The 16221-nt window shown below is 58.7% G+C and overlaps 2 protein-coding genes across 10 annotated transcripts; both read right to left on the bottom strand.

Annotated features, from left to right (window-relative positions):
- Positions 1–267: 267 nt before the first annotated feature.
- RASGRP2 (RAS guanyl releasing protein 2) lies at positions 268–15485 on the bottom strand. 9 transcript variants are annotated; one of them, XM_058689540.1, is made up of 18 exons: positions 15336–15485; positions 13312–13452; positions 13117–13160; positions 12550–12656; positions 11962–12024; positions 11482–11613; positions 10557–10707; positions 10194–10367; positions 9901–10017; positions 8249–8530; positions 7047–7124; positions 6709–6831; positions 6262–6377; positions 2629–2770; positions 2320–2356; positions 1781–1957; positions 639–703; positions 268–492 (listed from the first exon to the last, which is right to left on the bottom strand). In XM_058689540.1, the coding sequence occupies exons 2-17, from the start codon at positions 13382–13384 to the stop codon at positions 645–647; spliced, it is 1875 nt and encodes a 624-aa protein (XP_058545523.1). In that variant the 5' UTR covers positions 13385–13452; positions 15336–15485; the 3' UTR covers positions 268–492; positions 639–644. The 9 variants fall into 9 exon arrangements, with proteins under 9 accessions (XP_058545523.1, XP_058545517.1, XP_058545524.1 ...); XM_058689534.1 differs by lacking the exon at positions 15336–15485 and adding an exon at positions 13678–13811; XM_058689541.1 differs by lacking the exon at positions 13117–13160 and having other exon boundaries at positions 12550–12652.
- On the bottom strand, positions 13874–14880 carry LOC131488105 (uncharacterized). Its single transcript, XM_058689560.1, is given in 2 exon segments — positions 13874–14610; positions 14613–14880. Coding segments are annotated over 2 exon segments (927 nt in total). The 5' UTR covers positions 14803–14880.
- Positions 15486–16221: the final 736 nt, after the last annotated feature.

Genomic DNA, 16221 nt, shown 5'->3' on the forward strand with positions numbered 1-16221 from the left:
CGCCCCCCCCTGCCCGCCCCTGCCAAGATTCTGGATTCCTGGAGATTCTAGGCCCTCTCCAAGATTATTATGTCTCAAGGTTTCTGGGTTCTAAAGTTCTACCCCCCAATTCTACTCCCCCCGAAGATTCCCAACACTTGAGATTCCAGATCTCCCAAGATTCTCTGACTACAAAGTTCTGGATGCTAAGATTCTAGCCCCTGTCCTTACGGTACCCACCTCCCCCCCCCCTCCCCCGCCCCGTGAAGATTCTAGGCTCTGATGGGCTGGGTTAATTACATGGGCCTTTTTATTCCATCTGGAAAATACAAATATTCACAAGAGTCTGTACAACCTTAGGGACGCCAGCCCCGGCCCAACCCTCAGCTGCATGCCACCCTCACCCCCCCACCCCACCCCCGAGCCCCAGCCTGCTGCCCCAGCACCCCAGGCTTCCTGCTGTGGTCCAAGTCTTTTCTCCAAGGCAGGCCTGAGTGTTTGATCCAGTCACAGCTGGGAAGGAAAACAACAACACAGGTTGTCAGGGAAAAAGTAAGAGTCCACCCGGCCTGGGCCATGCAGACAGAGGGCCTGTTTCCTTGATCCTCCCCTCCCCCCATGTCCCCAGCCCTCAGCCACGCAGGCTGCCCAAGACTCACCATCAATTACAAGTGGATGTCAAATACGCCATCCTCCACGGCCTGCACCTCCTCCTCTCTGATCTCTGCAGGGAAGTGGGCGGGGGTCGTGGGAACAGCTCCTGGGTCCCTGTGCCTTCAGCAGCCCTTCCCCCACTCACAGCAGGCACCTTACCCCATCCCGGAAGCAGACCCATCCACCAAAAATCAATTCACTGAGTGACCAGTCGGCCCTCCCGTTTTTGAGCCTCTTCGAAGTTTTCATTCCACCGCGGCTTTTTCACAGCCACGTACGTGTCAGTGCAGTTTGCTTCAAATGTCAATTTTGTGTGTGTTTCACATTTTAGACCCCAGCACTTCGGAAGGCTCCATGCAAATGGCTTCACTTTTTCTATTTTTGAGGACTGATGCCTGGTGCCTGCCTCTATTTCTGAGGACGCAGGCCAATTCAAATGGCTGTGGTCAACTGCCTCCGACCCCAGTTTAACATGGTGGTTCAGAGTGTTCTCAGCAAAATAAATCATTTGGGGAACTGTCATTCAGCAGACTGCGCCAGAACCACAGGAGACCCCCAAGACAGCCGCCAAAGATTTCCAGGGCAAGGGACATTTCTCAGAATGGCCTCCAGAGCAGACAAAAAGGGATACTCTGCTGCCTGAGCCAGCCAGGCACCTCTGTGACTGGAATCTTGAAGCCCCTTTCACTTTTACTCTTTTTTTTTCTTTTTTTAATGTTTATTTATTTTTGAGGGAGACCCAGAGCGTGAGCAGGGGAAGGGGCAGAAAAAGAGGGAGACACAGAATCCGAAGCAGGCTCCAGGCTCCGAGCTGTCAGCCCAGAGCCCGACACGGGGCTCGAACTCACAGACCGCGAGATCATGCCCCGAATGGAAGTCAGACGCTTAACTGCGTAACCGATTGAGCCGCCCAGGCGCCCTCACTCTAACTCTTTATGTATTATTCGTTTCTCTCAGCTTCAGAAGGTCAAGGTTTCCTGAGCCACCTTCTGGCCCCCTTACCTTTTCAATCCTTCAGTATCACCCCACCAACATCACAGAATTACAAACTCCAAGAAGCTTTCCCTCCTGGATAGGTTAATACTTTGCCACAATGGCCCTGCCTCCCTCCCCTCACAGGACAGCACAGGAGGAGACCCCCTCTTACCTGGAGGCCGGGAGCCTCGCCTACCTGGGCGGGGCAGGGAGAAGCTGAAGGCTCGGTGATGGGTGTGGGTGGGCGAGGGCGAGGGCGCAGGCCCCTCCAGACTCACACTCTGGGCCCGGCGCCGGCACTCAACGGACAGACGGTCTCTACATTGCTTGTGGCAGTTCACACCGCAGGCTGGGAGAGGCAGATGGGGAGCCCAGCCAGGGCCCTGGGTCAGAACGCTCTCCGGCCCCTTCCCCAGGCCTGCACCTCTCCCCAGTTTCCTGTGCTCCTGAGCAGCTGCCCCACCAAAATAAGACTCTCCTTCCAAAGTGCTTCACCCTGCTCGCCAATCCACACCCTCCGCCAAGTCCTCGGTGCCCGGGCAGCTGTCTCACCACAATAAAAGCCCCCTTAAAGGCTACCCCCTTCGATATAATCAGCACGCCCCTCTGGCCCCAGGGTACCTCACTCCTCCTCGGTTGCCCCGCCAAAATTAGAATCCCCACCCAGAGAGTAGCTCTTCCCCCAAAATTCGGCCCTCCGGCCCTGCTCACCTCTGCATTTGAGGCCCTGCTTGTAGATGCCCAGGATCTGAAATAGAGGAGGGGGCTGTGCTGGGGGAGAGGGCTTGAGAGGTAATGATTCCACCTCTTCTTTCTCAAGGGCAGGGACTGGGACTGACCCACTCTGGGGCTTTAGAGCCCCTCGGGCCAACGCAGGCGCAGAACGGCCAGAGGAGAGGCAGGCGGAATTAACAAGGTTCGTCTCTGCTGCGAGGCCTCCAGCAGGGGCGGGGCCGGAGGGGGGGCGGGGCGAGCGGAGGGGCCAGGGCTGGAGGGGTGTGGCTTGGTGGGGGGTCTCACCAGGGCCTTGCAGTGGCGGCAGGCAACCGGGCGCAAGGAGTTGCTCTCGTGGAAGTTGTGCACGAAGCCCATGCGGCCGCCCAGCACCGAGCTGGAGCGCAGGAAGTAGGACACCATTTCCTCCCTGCTGATGCAGCCATCCCTGCGGGGGGGCGGGGTGGGAGAGGGAGCGCCTCAGGTCGGGGCCCTCCCCCCCGGGACCAGCCACCCACCAGCCTAACCCATCCCACTGGGAACTTGCCTACCAAGGAAAAGATCCTCACCCAACTCCTGGTTTTAGATTTCCTGGTGCCGCAAAGAGAGGCCTAGACTTAGGAGCCAGGCAGAAGCACCGGCCGCTACCACTTGTGTGGTCTTGGGCAAGTCACTTCCCCTGGGTTTCCTTCCCAGAGAAATGAGGATCATAACTCCTGCCGGGGTCACTTCACAGCGTTGGCATGTAAACTAACTAGAAGGGCTGTGCGCTTTCCCACGAGATTATCAGCCTTTGTTTCCCAAAGTGAGCTCTTTGGACCACCCATTGGGAGCCCTGAGATTCAAGAGACTTCTGCTGAGCTCTGGGACCAGGCAAGATTGGGAAAAGCCGCCTGCCTCTGACTCTCATGCGGGTGAGTGCTGGAAAGACACCTGCAATCAGGATTCCCCACATAACCCAGGGGTTCCCACAGAACCCTTTTCTCACCTATTAACATATTTTACGAAAGGAGCATGTGCTCTGGAGACAGACCTCCGTTCAAATTCTGGCTTGGTTACTTCCTGGCTGTGTGACCTTTGGGCTCATTAATCTCCCTGTGCCTCAGTTTCTTCTTCTATAAACGGGGACAGTGATAATTCCTGCCCCTCATGGGTTTGTGTGAGGACTGAATGAGGGCACATGAAGCATTTATAACAGTGTCTGTGTAGTTGGTAGGTCCTGGGCCACGCGGAGCTATTTCTGTCAGTGTTCATCCTTGTTGGAAACTCCTGACTATTATTATATCTGGGGCTCCATGATGTGGTCCAGGTGATCCTTCAATTCAGTGGGGCATTGGGACAGCTGGCCATTTAGAAAAAATATATATATCACCCTAGATTCTTACCGCACGCTGTGCCTGGACACTACATTCTCACTGAACTGAGACCACTGATGTAAAAACAAAAACCATCGAAGTATCTGGAAAGGTGTAAGAGGATACCTTTGGAATTTCAAGGAGATGAGGGCCTTTCTAGACATAACACAAGTCCAAGAAGTCATAAAGGAAAAGACGGACATATTGAACACGCGACGCTTTTTAAAAATTTTATATGGAAACGGACAACATAAACGACAGACTGGAAGAAGATATTTGCAAACACATTCGACAGCAAAGAGTTAACATCCATTAACAGAGATTCTGAAAATCAATGAGAAAAAAAGACCCACAAACCCAGTGGAATAATGGACAAAGAATATGAACAAGCAATTAACAAAAGAAATATAAGGGACCGATAAACATATGAAAAGAGATCCTACCCCCGCTAGTATTAAAGAGATTCAAATTTAACCAAGACACCATTTGCCAATTAGACTGACAAAATTGTAAAGCTTATTATAGCGTCCAGTGTTGGCAAGGAAGTTGGGAGATGGGCACTCACTCACTGCTGATGGGGGTGCAGGCTGGCACAACCTTGCCTGAGGTCACTTTGGCAGGCTCTCTCCTAATTTAGAATGTGCATATCTTTTGATCCAATTATCCCACTTCCAGGAATTTCACCTACAGAAATAGTGGCCTGGGTGCATTGGTACAAAGATGTTCACAGCAGCATGGTGTATATTAACAGCGGAAAACTGGGGACAGTCTACATGTCCATCAGCAGGATAATGACAGCGGGACACTCTGCAGCTATTCTAAAGAATGAGGTCGTTCTGCACGAAGCTGGCGTGGAAAGATGTCCGTGATAGAGGGTTACGTGGAAAACAAAAACAAAAGCAAAAAAGCGAGATGTGCAGTTCCATCAAGAAAGTGATAATAAATAAATAAATAAACAAACAAACAAACCCACCACCACCACCACCAACAACAACAAAAAACCCTGCAAACCCTGCTGCTACAAATAAAATACTAGATCCTGGTTAAAATATACCAAAATTTGCTTTAAATGCATAGGTGAGTTTGTGGGAAAGAAATGGGCATCCTCACATTCCAGAAACAGAGAGCGAGCATCAAGCTGAGGCAGGGAGTTGGGACCAAGGCTGAGGCTGCCCTAGGAGGGGGTTGCTGGTCTCCCTAGAGAGCCAGGTGCTGGATTTTGGTGCCCAGATGGGCTGGGCACAAGGCTTGGGGTGCGCAGGAGGTGGGAAGTCAAGGCTGAGACCCCCCGCGCGAAGCTGTATCTAAGGTCTCCAACAGCGAGCGGCACCCTCACTAAAAGTGTGACCTGGAAAAAATCCACCCACCAACCCAGGGACATAACCTAGAATTCTGTCTCAGTTCTGGGAGCAGAAACAAAGCAACTGTAACCAGCCCCGTGGGCAGAGCTAGATTTATACCACAATCCTATTTGTCCATGGAACAGGCACAAACAAAATCTGTAGCAATTTGCACATGCAGGGAGGGGGGAAAAAAAAAAAAAAAAAAAAGACTGGAAGGACACACTGTTGCCGAGCCAGTGGCATTGCAAACATGTTACTAATAATATAGCCTCTTCTGATGGGAAAAGATGGGAGGAGGAACGTAACTTTGGCGTCTCACTTCATACGCTTTGTTCACTGTAAATCGGTTTTACTACCTGGATTTCTTTTTTACCGTGGGGCTCCGCAATATGGGAAAAAAAAAAAAAGCCCAGATTTTTGAAATATGAATAGCATTAAAAATATATTGGGGCGCCTGGGTGGCGCAGTCGGTTAAGCGTCCGACTTCAGCCAGGTCACGATCTCGCGGTCCGTGAGTTCGAGCCCCGCGTCAGGCTCTGGGCTGATGGCTCGGAGCCTGGAGCCTGTTTCCGATTCTGTGTCTCCCTCTCTCTCTGCCCCTCCCCCGTTCATGCTCTGTCTCTCTCTGTCCCAAAAATAAAAATAAAAAACGTTGAAAAAAAAAAATTTAAAAAAAAAAAAAAATATATAAGTCGACCTGAGATGGGGCTGTAAATTGCGACTGGAGTTTTTTGTCTGCTCAGCAAAACAGGGATACGAACATGGTTGCAGGGGGCATGTTTAACCTACTTCAGAGAATCAGCTGTTTGTCCAAATTGTCAGTATGTGAATTGTTGATAAGCAAGTGGGTGCTGCTAATTACAGGCCTTCCTTTTCTATTCATTGAAACAGGCTACCCAGGAGTTGAACTTGCCCACACTTTTTGCCGGCTGCGAGCTCCACAAATAAAGCGGCATTTATGTAGCAACGGTCCCCAGGCCACAGTCTTTGCAAGATTCAGGTGGGGCCCCCCCATCTGTCTGAATGAGTGGGGTAACCCTGTGCTGCCACAGCTGGAGGCCTCCCCCTCCAATACGAGCCCCTCGCCACATTGGTGGCTTCCTCGGCCGCGATCATCTGGTTCAGTGGCCTCCTCTTGCACAGGAGGAAGCTGAAACCCCGGGGGCGGGGGGGGGGGGGGGGGGGGGGGGGGGGGGAAGTGAGCCTGCCTTCCCTCTCCCCCAGCCCCCAGCCCTCCTCACTGGTTCTGGTCGAGGTCCCCAAAGGCGCTGAGGTAAGGGAAGTTCCCACGGATGATCTGGAACTCTTCCTGTGAGATGTGGCCGTCCCCATCGACGTCAAAGTTCCGGAACACAGACTGAAGTGCACAGAGGGGCACGCGGGGGACAGGAGGACGGGAGAACGAAACAGGCGTCAGTCCCGTCCTGTCCACAGGCCCAGTCCATGTTACGAAGGGTGCTCAGGCGTGGGCGCCTCTGCAGCTCCCCTTTTTCTCTCCCTTTACCGTACCCCCCCCAACCCCGCCCACTGGCTCCGCCCCTTGCCTGCTGGAGCCTGAGCCCTGGCCCTGGAACGAGGCGCCAGTGTGGCTCCGAGGGTGGTGGCCAGGCAAAATCGTTCTCGACGCACCGCTGCGGACCTGTCCCCCGACCCCTCGGGTTGCAGGGCTGGCTGCCACAGAGCCTCACCTCCACCATCTTCTCGATGTGTTCCACCAGGAGTGCTTGATCCAGCCTGGGTTTGGCAGCTGAGGTCCACTCATCCAGCACCGGGGGCCGGGGAGGCGGGGTGCAGCTTGTGGGGCTGGTTGGCTGTGGGGATGGTCGGGCCTGAGTGAAGGCCGCAGGTGAGGGAGTCCAGGGCCCGGGCTGGGGGGCGGGGGCAGGCAGGAAAGCCCTGGGGAGAAGGGAGCCCGCCCAGCAGGCTGGACAGGTGAGGTAGCCTCTGTCCTGGGATTTTCAGGAAGGGCAGAGGCGGGGGAGAAAGAGGTGGGGGAGAGTGGGGAGGCGGGGATTCCCTGTCTCACCGAGGACTTCGAGCGCGGCTCCCGCTGCAAGGACAGCTGGTAGAGTTCATCCTCCGTCTGATACTGATCCAGAGACACCTAAGACACACAGGCCTGATCACACCCCGTGCCCCTGCTGCCCTCAGGAGCCCGCTGTCCAGAGCCCAGGGTCATAGGTCCACTTAGAGGCCACGGCTCAGCCTGGAACCCAGCCCAGAAGCTAGACTCGGGACAAAGGCCACCTTAGAACACACCCCAGTGACCACACACCAGCCTAGCACACAGAGCAGACCCCGCCGCTTGGCCCCAAGTCTTGGGCACAACGCGCCCCCAAGAATCCAGCCAAGAATCCAGGTCAGAACACAACCAAGAGCTCTGAAATTAAGCCCCAACCTAGAACCCAACCCCACATCAAGAATCCAGCTCAGATTTCAATCCTGATCCCAGCCCAGAGGCTAGAAACCGTTAAGAATTCACTCTAAACTCAAAACCCCAGCCTCGGCTCAGTGTCTCGAACCTAGTCTAGATCTTGACTAGAACCTAACTCCCATCCTCGACCCCCACACCGAGTGCAAGACCAAGCCCAGACCTTTCCTGAGAGCTCAAGGCCGTGTTTAGAAACCACCCCTGGGGCGCCTGGGTGGCTCAGTCGGTTAAGCGTCTGACTTTGGCTCAGGTCATGCTCTCACAGTCCGTGAGTTCGAGCCCCAAGCCGGGCTCTGTGCTGACAGCTCAGAGCCTGGAGCCTGCTTCGGATTCTGTGTGTCCCTCTCTCTCTGCCCCTTCCCTGCTCATGCTCTGTCTCTCTCGGTCTCAAAAATAAATAAACATTAAAAAAAAATTAAAAAAGAAAAAAAAAAAAAAGAAACCACCCCTGACCCCAGAAGCCAGAGCTGAGCCCCAAGCCTTGAACACAACCCACTGCCGGGAACTCAACCCAGGACCCAGGCCTAGCTTCAAGCCCGGCACAGAAAGTCCACATGCCAGCCTCGAAATCAGACCTGAGTCCACAGCCCCTTTCAGAGGCTGCAGCTCATCTCGGTGTCCACTCCAGACCCTGGAGCCCAGGCTGGATCTCAGTTCCTTGATCAGAACCTAGAACACAAGGCCAAGCCTGCAGCCTTGCGTGAACCCAAGACCAGAGGTGGTTGTCCACGCTGGTGCCCAGCCCCCGCCCCCCCCCCCCCCCCCCCCCCAGCGTCCCTGTTCCCAAGCCCCCTCACCGTGAGTAGGCTCAGCAGATCTGGGTTGGCCTGCACTGGTGGCCGAAGGCTGGTCACCATGGCCAGCTCCTCCAGGATGCTGAAGAGCTGTTTCATCTTGGCCCCATTAAGTCGGGTCCGGGCGGGGTCCAGCCAGTCAGGCAATGCCAGCTGCAGGGCCACCAGGTCCTTGAGGTGCACGCCCAGGATGGGAAAGCGGAAGCCCACGCAGGCTGCCAGCCGGCGTCGGTAATTGCTATAGTTCCCTGTGGCTGTCACCAGTTCCGTGAGACCTTCCCAGAGCTGGGGTGGGGTGGGGCGTGGTGGGTGGGGGCAAAAAGCAAAGAATCACACACACGTTAGGCACATCACTGGCTCAACTACACCTCCCCCCATCCCCCCCCCCGCCCCGAGCCCTGGAAACGTGGGAGAGGATGAGGAGCCAGAGATGGGTGAAAGGTTAAAAAATCCTCCCTCGCTGTCCCCCAGCACTGTCTCCCTTAGCCCCTGGGGGTCAGAGTTTATAGGTCATGAGTCCAAGGGAACGCCCACTGCCCAAGACCCCACCTCCACACCAGCCCTGGGCACAGACTATCCCTAACATTTAACAGAAGAAACTGAGGCTCGGGGCGGCGAACAGAACAGGACAAAGATCCAGAAGAAACGTCTTCCGCTGTGTCCTTTGTAACCGCCCACACTGGGAAGACCCCCAAATGTTCAACAGGAGATACATAACTTGCAGTAGACTTACAATAAAATATCATAAGGCAGTGGAAACGAATGAGTAACAGAACATTAGAAGGAAAGAAGCAAGACATAAAGTAACACACAACATGATCCCATTCATAGAAAATTCAGAAACAGGCAACAAAACTCCCACGTTATTTTGAGATTCATACAACGTGGTATGGTAAAGCTGTAAAGAAAAGCAGGGCCGTCATTACAAAAGTCATGACGTTGGTCACCTCTGATTGGGCGGGGGGCGGGGGGGGGGGGAGTTACGGTCTCAGGTGCTGGAAGCTTCTGTTTCTTGACCTGGGTGCTAAGTTACACAGTCATTTTCTTTCTAATTTTTCTTTAACCTTTACATACATACGCTTTATATATTTTGCTCTATGTACGTCACCCAATATGTTAAAATAAATAAACAAATAAAAGGGGGCACCTGGGGGGCTCAGGTGCTTAGCGTCCGACTCTCGGGTTTCAGCTCAGGTCATGATCTCACGGTTCAGGGGATCGAGCCCCACATCGGGCACCACAGTCACAGCGCGGAGCCTGCTTGGGATTCTCTCCCAATCCCTCTGCCCCTCCCCCGCTCACACTTTCTCTCTCAAAATAAATAAATAAATAACTTCAAAAAGAAAGAAAGAAAGGGAGAGAGAGAGAGAGAGAGAGAGAGAGAGAGAGAGAGAGAGGGAAAGAAAAGGAGAGGAAAAAAACACAAGCTTTGGGGTCAGGCCGACCGGTAAGCCCCCACTCTGCCACTTGGGTCGTGTAACCTGTGAAAAGCATGGAACCCCTCCAAGCCTCAGTTTCTGCATCTGTCAAATGGGGACAGGAGCGCACAGCCCGCGACGCTACTAGGAGTTGTCAGTGAGGCCAGACCTGGGAAAGGGCTAGCCCAGGGCTTGACCAGGCTGTTCCCCTGACCCACCCACCCCAGTCCCAGGCACCTTGACCGTCTCAGGGCTAACATGACTGTGGGTCTCCTTGAGGCGCGAGATGGAACTGTGGCTCAGGCCTCCGACCACTGCCATCAGTGTGTTGAAGTTCTGGAGCTGCAGGAGTTTCTGGGGGGCAAAGGAGGAGGGGCGTAGGCAGTCAGTCACTGAAGAGGCCCAGAACTTGGCCCAGCTTTTCTGGCGAGGAGGCAGTGGGTTGGTGGAAAGGAAGGACTCCGCCGATGGGCACCTGGGAGGCCGGTGGGGGGCAGGTGGGGGGGTGGGGGGGGTGGAGCGACGGGCACCTCTGCCACGTGGACGAAGTGTGTGATGACCAGGGCCCGCTGAGGGGCTGTGGGCTTGCTGAGGATCATGAGCTGCACCCACTGCGACACACTGTTGAAGAGGGAGATGAATCGCTCCAGGACGGGGTTGTCCACGGTGCAGCCGTGAGTCACAAAACTGTGATAGTCCTGGAACTGGGGGATGGGAGTGGCCTCAGCCCCTTCGGGCCCCTCCCCTCACAGATGACCACGCCTCACCCTCCAGCTACTGAAACCCCCAACCCACCCTGTGACCCTGCCGACACCAGGGACCTCCCCCGTTCCTCCTGGGACTCCTCCCCAACCCAAACTCTACCCCTGACCGCATGCCCTCCGGGGACGCACCAGGATCTTGCAGAAGGAGCGATACTCCAAGTAGGTGAGATGCTCCGCCAGCTCCATGGGCTCCAGGTGGTCGAACAACAGGGACATCTTTCGCTTTTTCTGTCCTACGGGGTTCCGCTGGGTCACCTGCCGCTTCCACTTGTAGGTGGGGCTGGGGGGGGGAGGGGGGCGGGGGCAGTGAGCCCTTTTGCTGGAGATGCCCCATCCCTTGTGGCCCCACACTCGTGCGCAAGCGCCACTCAGGCTGACTGAGGACCGACACAGTCCGTGGCACCGTGCTGGACACTGATGTCCCCAGTCCCAGCAACTCCTGCAAACTCCCCCCTCGTCATGCACTCAGGCACTGTGCTGGGCACTGGGGGTACAGAGAGGAGCAAGACACAGTTCCTTCCCTTGGAGAGCTCACAGTCTACTGAGGGAGACAGACACAGAAACAGACAATCACCAAACTGCGCGGCGCGTCTACAGGTCTTTGCACAGAGGGGTCTGCACAAAGTGCAGGCCACGGGAGGGAATGGCAAATTCTGCCCCGGAAGGCCTCCGAGCCCTCAGCGCCCGGACACAGTCCACACCTGAGCTGAGTCTTGACAACACAGAGAGGCAGGCAAGGGGGGGCCCGTATGAGCAGAACGTCATGGCGCAAAGGATGCAGGGCAGGGAATGACGAGCGGACCCGTACAGCTGTCGCATGGCGTGCACTGAATGGGAGTGGGCTGTGGAAGATGATGCAGGAATGCCAAGCCGCCTGGACACCACCAAAGGCTTTGATCCCCAGCCGAGACATTGTGAAGGCGACAGGGGGCCATAGGTTTTCCAGCAAGAGAGTAACATGACCCTCACTCATTCAATTCAACAAACATTTGTTAAGTACAGATGGTGTAGGACGCTGAGCGCCCTCCCCAGCCCTCAAGCTCGCCCCACGCACACACTCTCGATGTCAATGAGGCTGCTGTGCCGCCGGTTCCCTTCTTGGTCTAACAGAGCCTTCAGCTCCTTGATCTGCTCAGCGAGCTCAGGGTTCAAGTCAAACTCTGCTGGGAATGCCGAGATCCAGTACCTGGCGGAAGTTCTGAGTCACCCAAGGCAGCCCTCCCCCCACCACCCCCTGGGATTGTAGTTCCCCAAAGAGGGGGAAAGAGCCCTACACTGCGGCTCCCTCCCCCAACCAACCCCCCCCCCCCCCGCCCCGTTCATTCCTTCCCCACCCCCACGGGGCAGATCAGAAAACCCAGGCCCAGACCAGGAAAGAGGCAAGCCTGTGACAGCCGGCCCACCATGGACAGAGCCCGGGTTCAAACCCACATGACCAACTCCCAGAACGTGTTCTTTCCACTCCTTCAGGCCAGTCTGAAGCCTGAGAGAAGGGAGCGAGAAGAGGGGACAGCATCGCAAAAGGAAGGCTCACCTGACCAGGTGGCATGTTTTCACCTGCAGCGAATTGGAGTTGTCCTTCCGGGATTGTTGGTAGGTGAAGGAGAGTTAAGGAAAACGAGGATGGAGACTAATTCTAGAAAGGGAGGCAGGAGATGGGTCCCGGCTTCTGGAGGGAGACTGTGGGAGGGGCCTGGTCCTAGGAGAGATGCTGGGGGCGGGACCTGGGGTGGGGCCTGTAGGAAAGGGGCTGAAGAGGGGGCGAGGGGCGAGTTTGGGGAGGGTGCACAGCTAGGAACGGGGGCTAGGTTCTAAGGGGTGGCTGAACGCATGACCTGGGTTCCGGGAAGGAGGCCGGAGGAGGGACTTGGGCTGGGAGTAGGGACAGATCCTAGGCTGTAGAGAGCCCAGGTTGAGGAGGGGCAGGGGTGGGGGCGGGGCCTGACTCGAGAGGCGGGAAGGGGCGGAGCCTCGGCCCTGGAGCAAGGTTGCGCCAAGCCTGGATTCTAGGGCTTATAAGGGGCCCATGCTCTAGGAGCGGAGCCCGTTCTTGGCCTGGGCTGGGCGGCCTGGCTCCCCCAAGCGGGACTGCAGGGCCCACGGCGAGGCCCGCGAAGGATATATGTGGAGCAGTTTTGCCGCCAGCTGCGAAGAAGGGATGTACCAAGGGTGCATCATGAGGAACATGCGCACCAGCTGCGGGTCTCGCACCTTCCCGGAGTCATCTAACTCCGAGGGGTCAGAGAGAAGCGGGGTGACCCTGCGTCCCGTAGCTGTGGTCCCTAAAGCCTACCCCACAGCCCGCCGGATATGTGGCCCCCCGCCCATCACCTGCTTTGCCAGGACTGTGAATCCTGTAGGCAGATTAGAAAGAACAGGTAGGGTGGGCGAGGGATAAGGCAGGATCTGAGGAACCGGAGGAGGGAAGCGTCTGATCCGGGCCCATCGTCCCGAGGGGAACCAGCTGGGGCGGAAGAAGCCTGGGTTCCCCGGGGTCAAGAATCCAGAGGCCACTTCCTGAGTGCTTGGGGGAAAGGGCACCCCCTCACCAGATAAGCCGCCCCCCACCAGCCGGAAACAGCTCCCAGGCCAGAGATAGACAGTTCCTCCGGATCCTCCGGGGAGACAGATAACGCTCCGCATGTTCCAGAGTCTGGGGACCCCGTCCCTCCCTTCAATGCCGGCATACCAGGGAAGGGACACATTTTATCTTTCCGAAGCGTGTGGATCTCTCTACCGAGCAATGAAGAGAAGGCTTTCGTTAAAAAGGTGGCAGGATGCGGAACTGGGTGGGTCCAGGCCAGGGGTCTGCCCGGGGAGGCAGGGACCCCGTTTCAGGCTCGGAGCTGGGCTCAGGCTGGGCGTGCCCTCCCGTGCCACTCACCGAAGGCTTCGATGCAGCCGCGGAGCAGCTCCTCCACCGTGCAGCCCTTGTCCAGGTCTAGGGTGCCCGCCATGGCCGCCGGCGCGGGGAGGCTGGGCCAAGCTGCGCTCCGAAGCCTCCCAAGGGGCTCCGACCGGACCCCTGTCCCGGGAGAGGCAGAGAGGGAGTCTGCGGAGGCGCCGGCGGGGGGGGGGGGGGGGGGGTTGCGAGTCGCGGGGCGGGCAGGAACGGGGCGGGGCGGGCACGCCCCCTGCTGGGCAGGGGCGGAGTCGTGCGCCGCGGCCACTCCCGGGGTTAAACGGTCTGGCCCGGGATGGTGCAACCCACCAGTTGGGAAACCGACCGGCCGCGAGGCTTCCGGCTCACCCTTGGAGTCGCGGGAAGGCCGAGGGGCTCCCCGGGGATGGGGACGAGCCAGGACACTCCGGGAACTGGTTTGTGCCCCAACCCCTCGTAGGCCCTCTTCTCGCGTCCTCTCCCCGGAGGCACCTGCAGCACCCCGCAGCTCGGCTCTACGCCCCTCCCGCTTCCCTCCCTCCACAGCCTCCCTTCCCCCGCAGGGTTATTTTGGGAACCCAGAGCCTGAGGGGACCTCGGAGGAATTTCTCCCTGGGATGGGAGGGAGGGAGGAACCCAGGCGTCCTGCCCGCATCGCCCCCTCCCGGGCTCCCGGGAGGGGAGGCGGGGCTGTGGCAACCCCCAGGGGCCTGCCCTTGGGGAGGCGAGCTAGAGTGCAGAACATTCCTGGGGCGGGGTGGGGGTGGGGGGAGCCCGCTGCCGCCCCGGAGGCGTCAGCGGGAAGCCTGAGCCTGGGAACCACGCGCTCCCAAGCCACCTCCTCCGTGAAGGCCCCAGGGGTCCGGGTGCAGCCCTTCCGCAGACCATCTTCCTCCCCAGCCGGAGCTCCGGACCCAGGCCCCATACTACACAGTCGAACTGTGAGCTCACTCACAGGCAGGCCACATTCGAACACACAGAGCAGGGCGCCCAGAAGGGGGCGCCAGCGTCCTGAGGGGTGGAGAATGCCGGCACGTCTCCACCAGCAACCCCAGTCACACGCGGGGTGATACACACCCATGCAGGGACACACTCTCATTCTATACCTGAGGCCACAGGCCCACATTGGGGTGAAAGACCCCTCCACCCCATACACACACACTTGGGCCTCAGGCACTTGCCTCCCAGCCTCTGTCTCATACACACAATGGCACTCACACCCCGTGCACACCTGCAGGAAGGATCCCTCGGGCACACATACCCAGCTTTCTAGCCCAGAATGCAAACCCGTTGATGGGGCCAGTTCTGGACTTGCAGCTCGCTCGAGCCAGGCCAGCCTGGAGTCCCGCGGCCACGGAGGCTCTGAAATCGCACACGTGCGCGCACACACACACACACACACACACACAAGACAGTGCACCTACACGCATGTACAATCCCACACATGCACACACCCCCATGGGTGTGCACACACGCCCATTCCGCCGCCCCCATTTCCTCCGCAGTCCAGAAACCAGCTCTGCGGCCGCAGCTCCCTGACACCCCTCATCCCCGGACGCTGGCAGAGCCTGGCCCCCCCCCAAAGGTACCCCGTCCCCCTCCCCTGCACAAACTCGCTGGGGCTGGAGGGGGCTCCTCTACTGAGTTCTCTGGCTGACTTTTCCTAGGAGCCACCCAGAGCCAGCCCCGTCTAGCTCTGTCGCCTCCTCGCTGTGTGACCTTGAGAGTCACTTGGCCTCTCGGAGCCTCAATTTTCTCATCTGTCAAATGGGGGGTCCGCGAGAGAAGGTCCCGCTGAGACGTGGCTGGGAAGGGCCGGAGGCGCCGCGGATGCCGCCCCCTCCCGCGGGTCGTCCAGGGCGCTTCAGCTCTCTCCCACCTACCCCGGACCCGGGCCGCAGACTCCGCTCCCACCAATCCACCCGCTGCCCCCGGCCCGCCTGCGCCGCCGCCCTGGGGGGGGGGGGGGGGGGGCTGGGGGCCAGGCCCTCCTCTGCCTGGCGCCTCGCCCGCTCTCGCTCACTCACTCTTGGGACCCGCGCGCCACGGAGCCCGCACCCGGCCGGGCCGGCGCCACCTCCGTGCGCTCCCGCCCGCCGGCCTCGCTGCGGCTGCAGCTCCCGCCCGCTCTCGGCGCCGCGGCCCCGCTTCCCGCCGCCCCGCCCCCGCGCCGCGGCCGCCCCCTCCCCTCCCCACCCCTCCCGCCCCTGCGCGGGGCTCCGCACCGCCGGCTGCGCCTCCCCCACCGGGGGCTCCCTCTCGCCCCGCACGCGGCCGTCCCTGCGGCAGCTTAACCCCTCCCCTGCCGCGCCGCCCGGGAAGCCAGGGCCGCGGGGCTGGGGCTGCGCCACCGGCCGCGCGGAGGGTGGGCGAGCGGAGGTCAGGCCTCGCGGGACGTGGAGGGGGGATCTAAACCGAGAGCCCTCTCCCCCCACCCAGACGCCCCTACGCCCCCCGCCCTGCCGGCTGTTGGGCAGAGGAAGCCGGGAGGGGCAGGAAGCGGACTGCGGTGGGGAAGGGGCGCCCCGCCCAGCCCCCGGCCCGGGTTCCTGTTTTCGAGACAAACCGTTCCCACGGGGCTAACCCGACCCGGGGCCGGGCGTCTTCCTGCGGGCAGCGGGGGGCACAGACCTGGTAGAGATCGGGGGCGTGGGGAGAGCGGGTTCTGTGATAGCCTGGAGGAGGGGCTAGGACAAGATGGGAACATTTTGGGGACAGGGGCCTTGTGGGAGAGGGAGGCATGAAAACGCGGCTACCTGAAAACGGGGCCTCGATGTCTGTGGAGGGGGGTGGGGGCGCCCCGAGTTCACACAGGAGGGACTGGGGCCCCGGAAGCCTGGCTCCTCGCGGGGCCAGATGGGAAGGGGCTGCTGCAAGCGGCGGGTGGGTTCTGCGCAACTTGGGGGACTGGAG

This window comes from Neofelis nebulosa, chromosome 10 (assembly GCF_028018385.1).
Source record: "Neofelis nebulosa isolate mNeoNeb1 chromosome 10, mNeoNeb1.pri, whole genome shotgun sequence".
Lineage (NCBI taxonomy): Eukaryota > Metazoa > Chordata > Mammalia > Carnivora > Felidae > Neofelis > Neofelis nebulosa.

What these genes read in the sequence shown, in the direction of transcription:
- RASGRP2 (XM_058689540.1), bottom strand. Translation starts at nt 13,384, where the DNA reads ATGGCGGGCACCCTAGACCTGGACAAGGGCTGCACGGTGGAGGAGCTG. An exon ending in AGCCGCGCTCGAAGTCCTCG is followed by an intron (nt 6,832 to 7,046) that starts GTGAGACAGGGA and finishes CCATCCCCACAG; the next exon opens with CCAACCAGCCCCACAAGCTG. An exon ending in ACATCGAGAAGATGGTGGAG is followed by an intron (nt 6,378 to 6,708) that starts GTGAGGCTCTGT and finishes TGTGCACTTCAG; the next exon opens with TCTGTGTTCCGGAACTTTGA.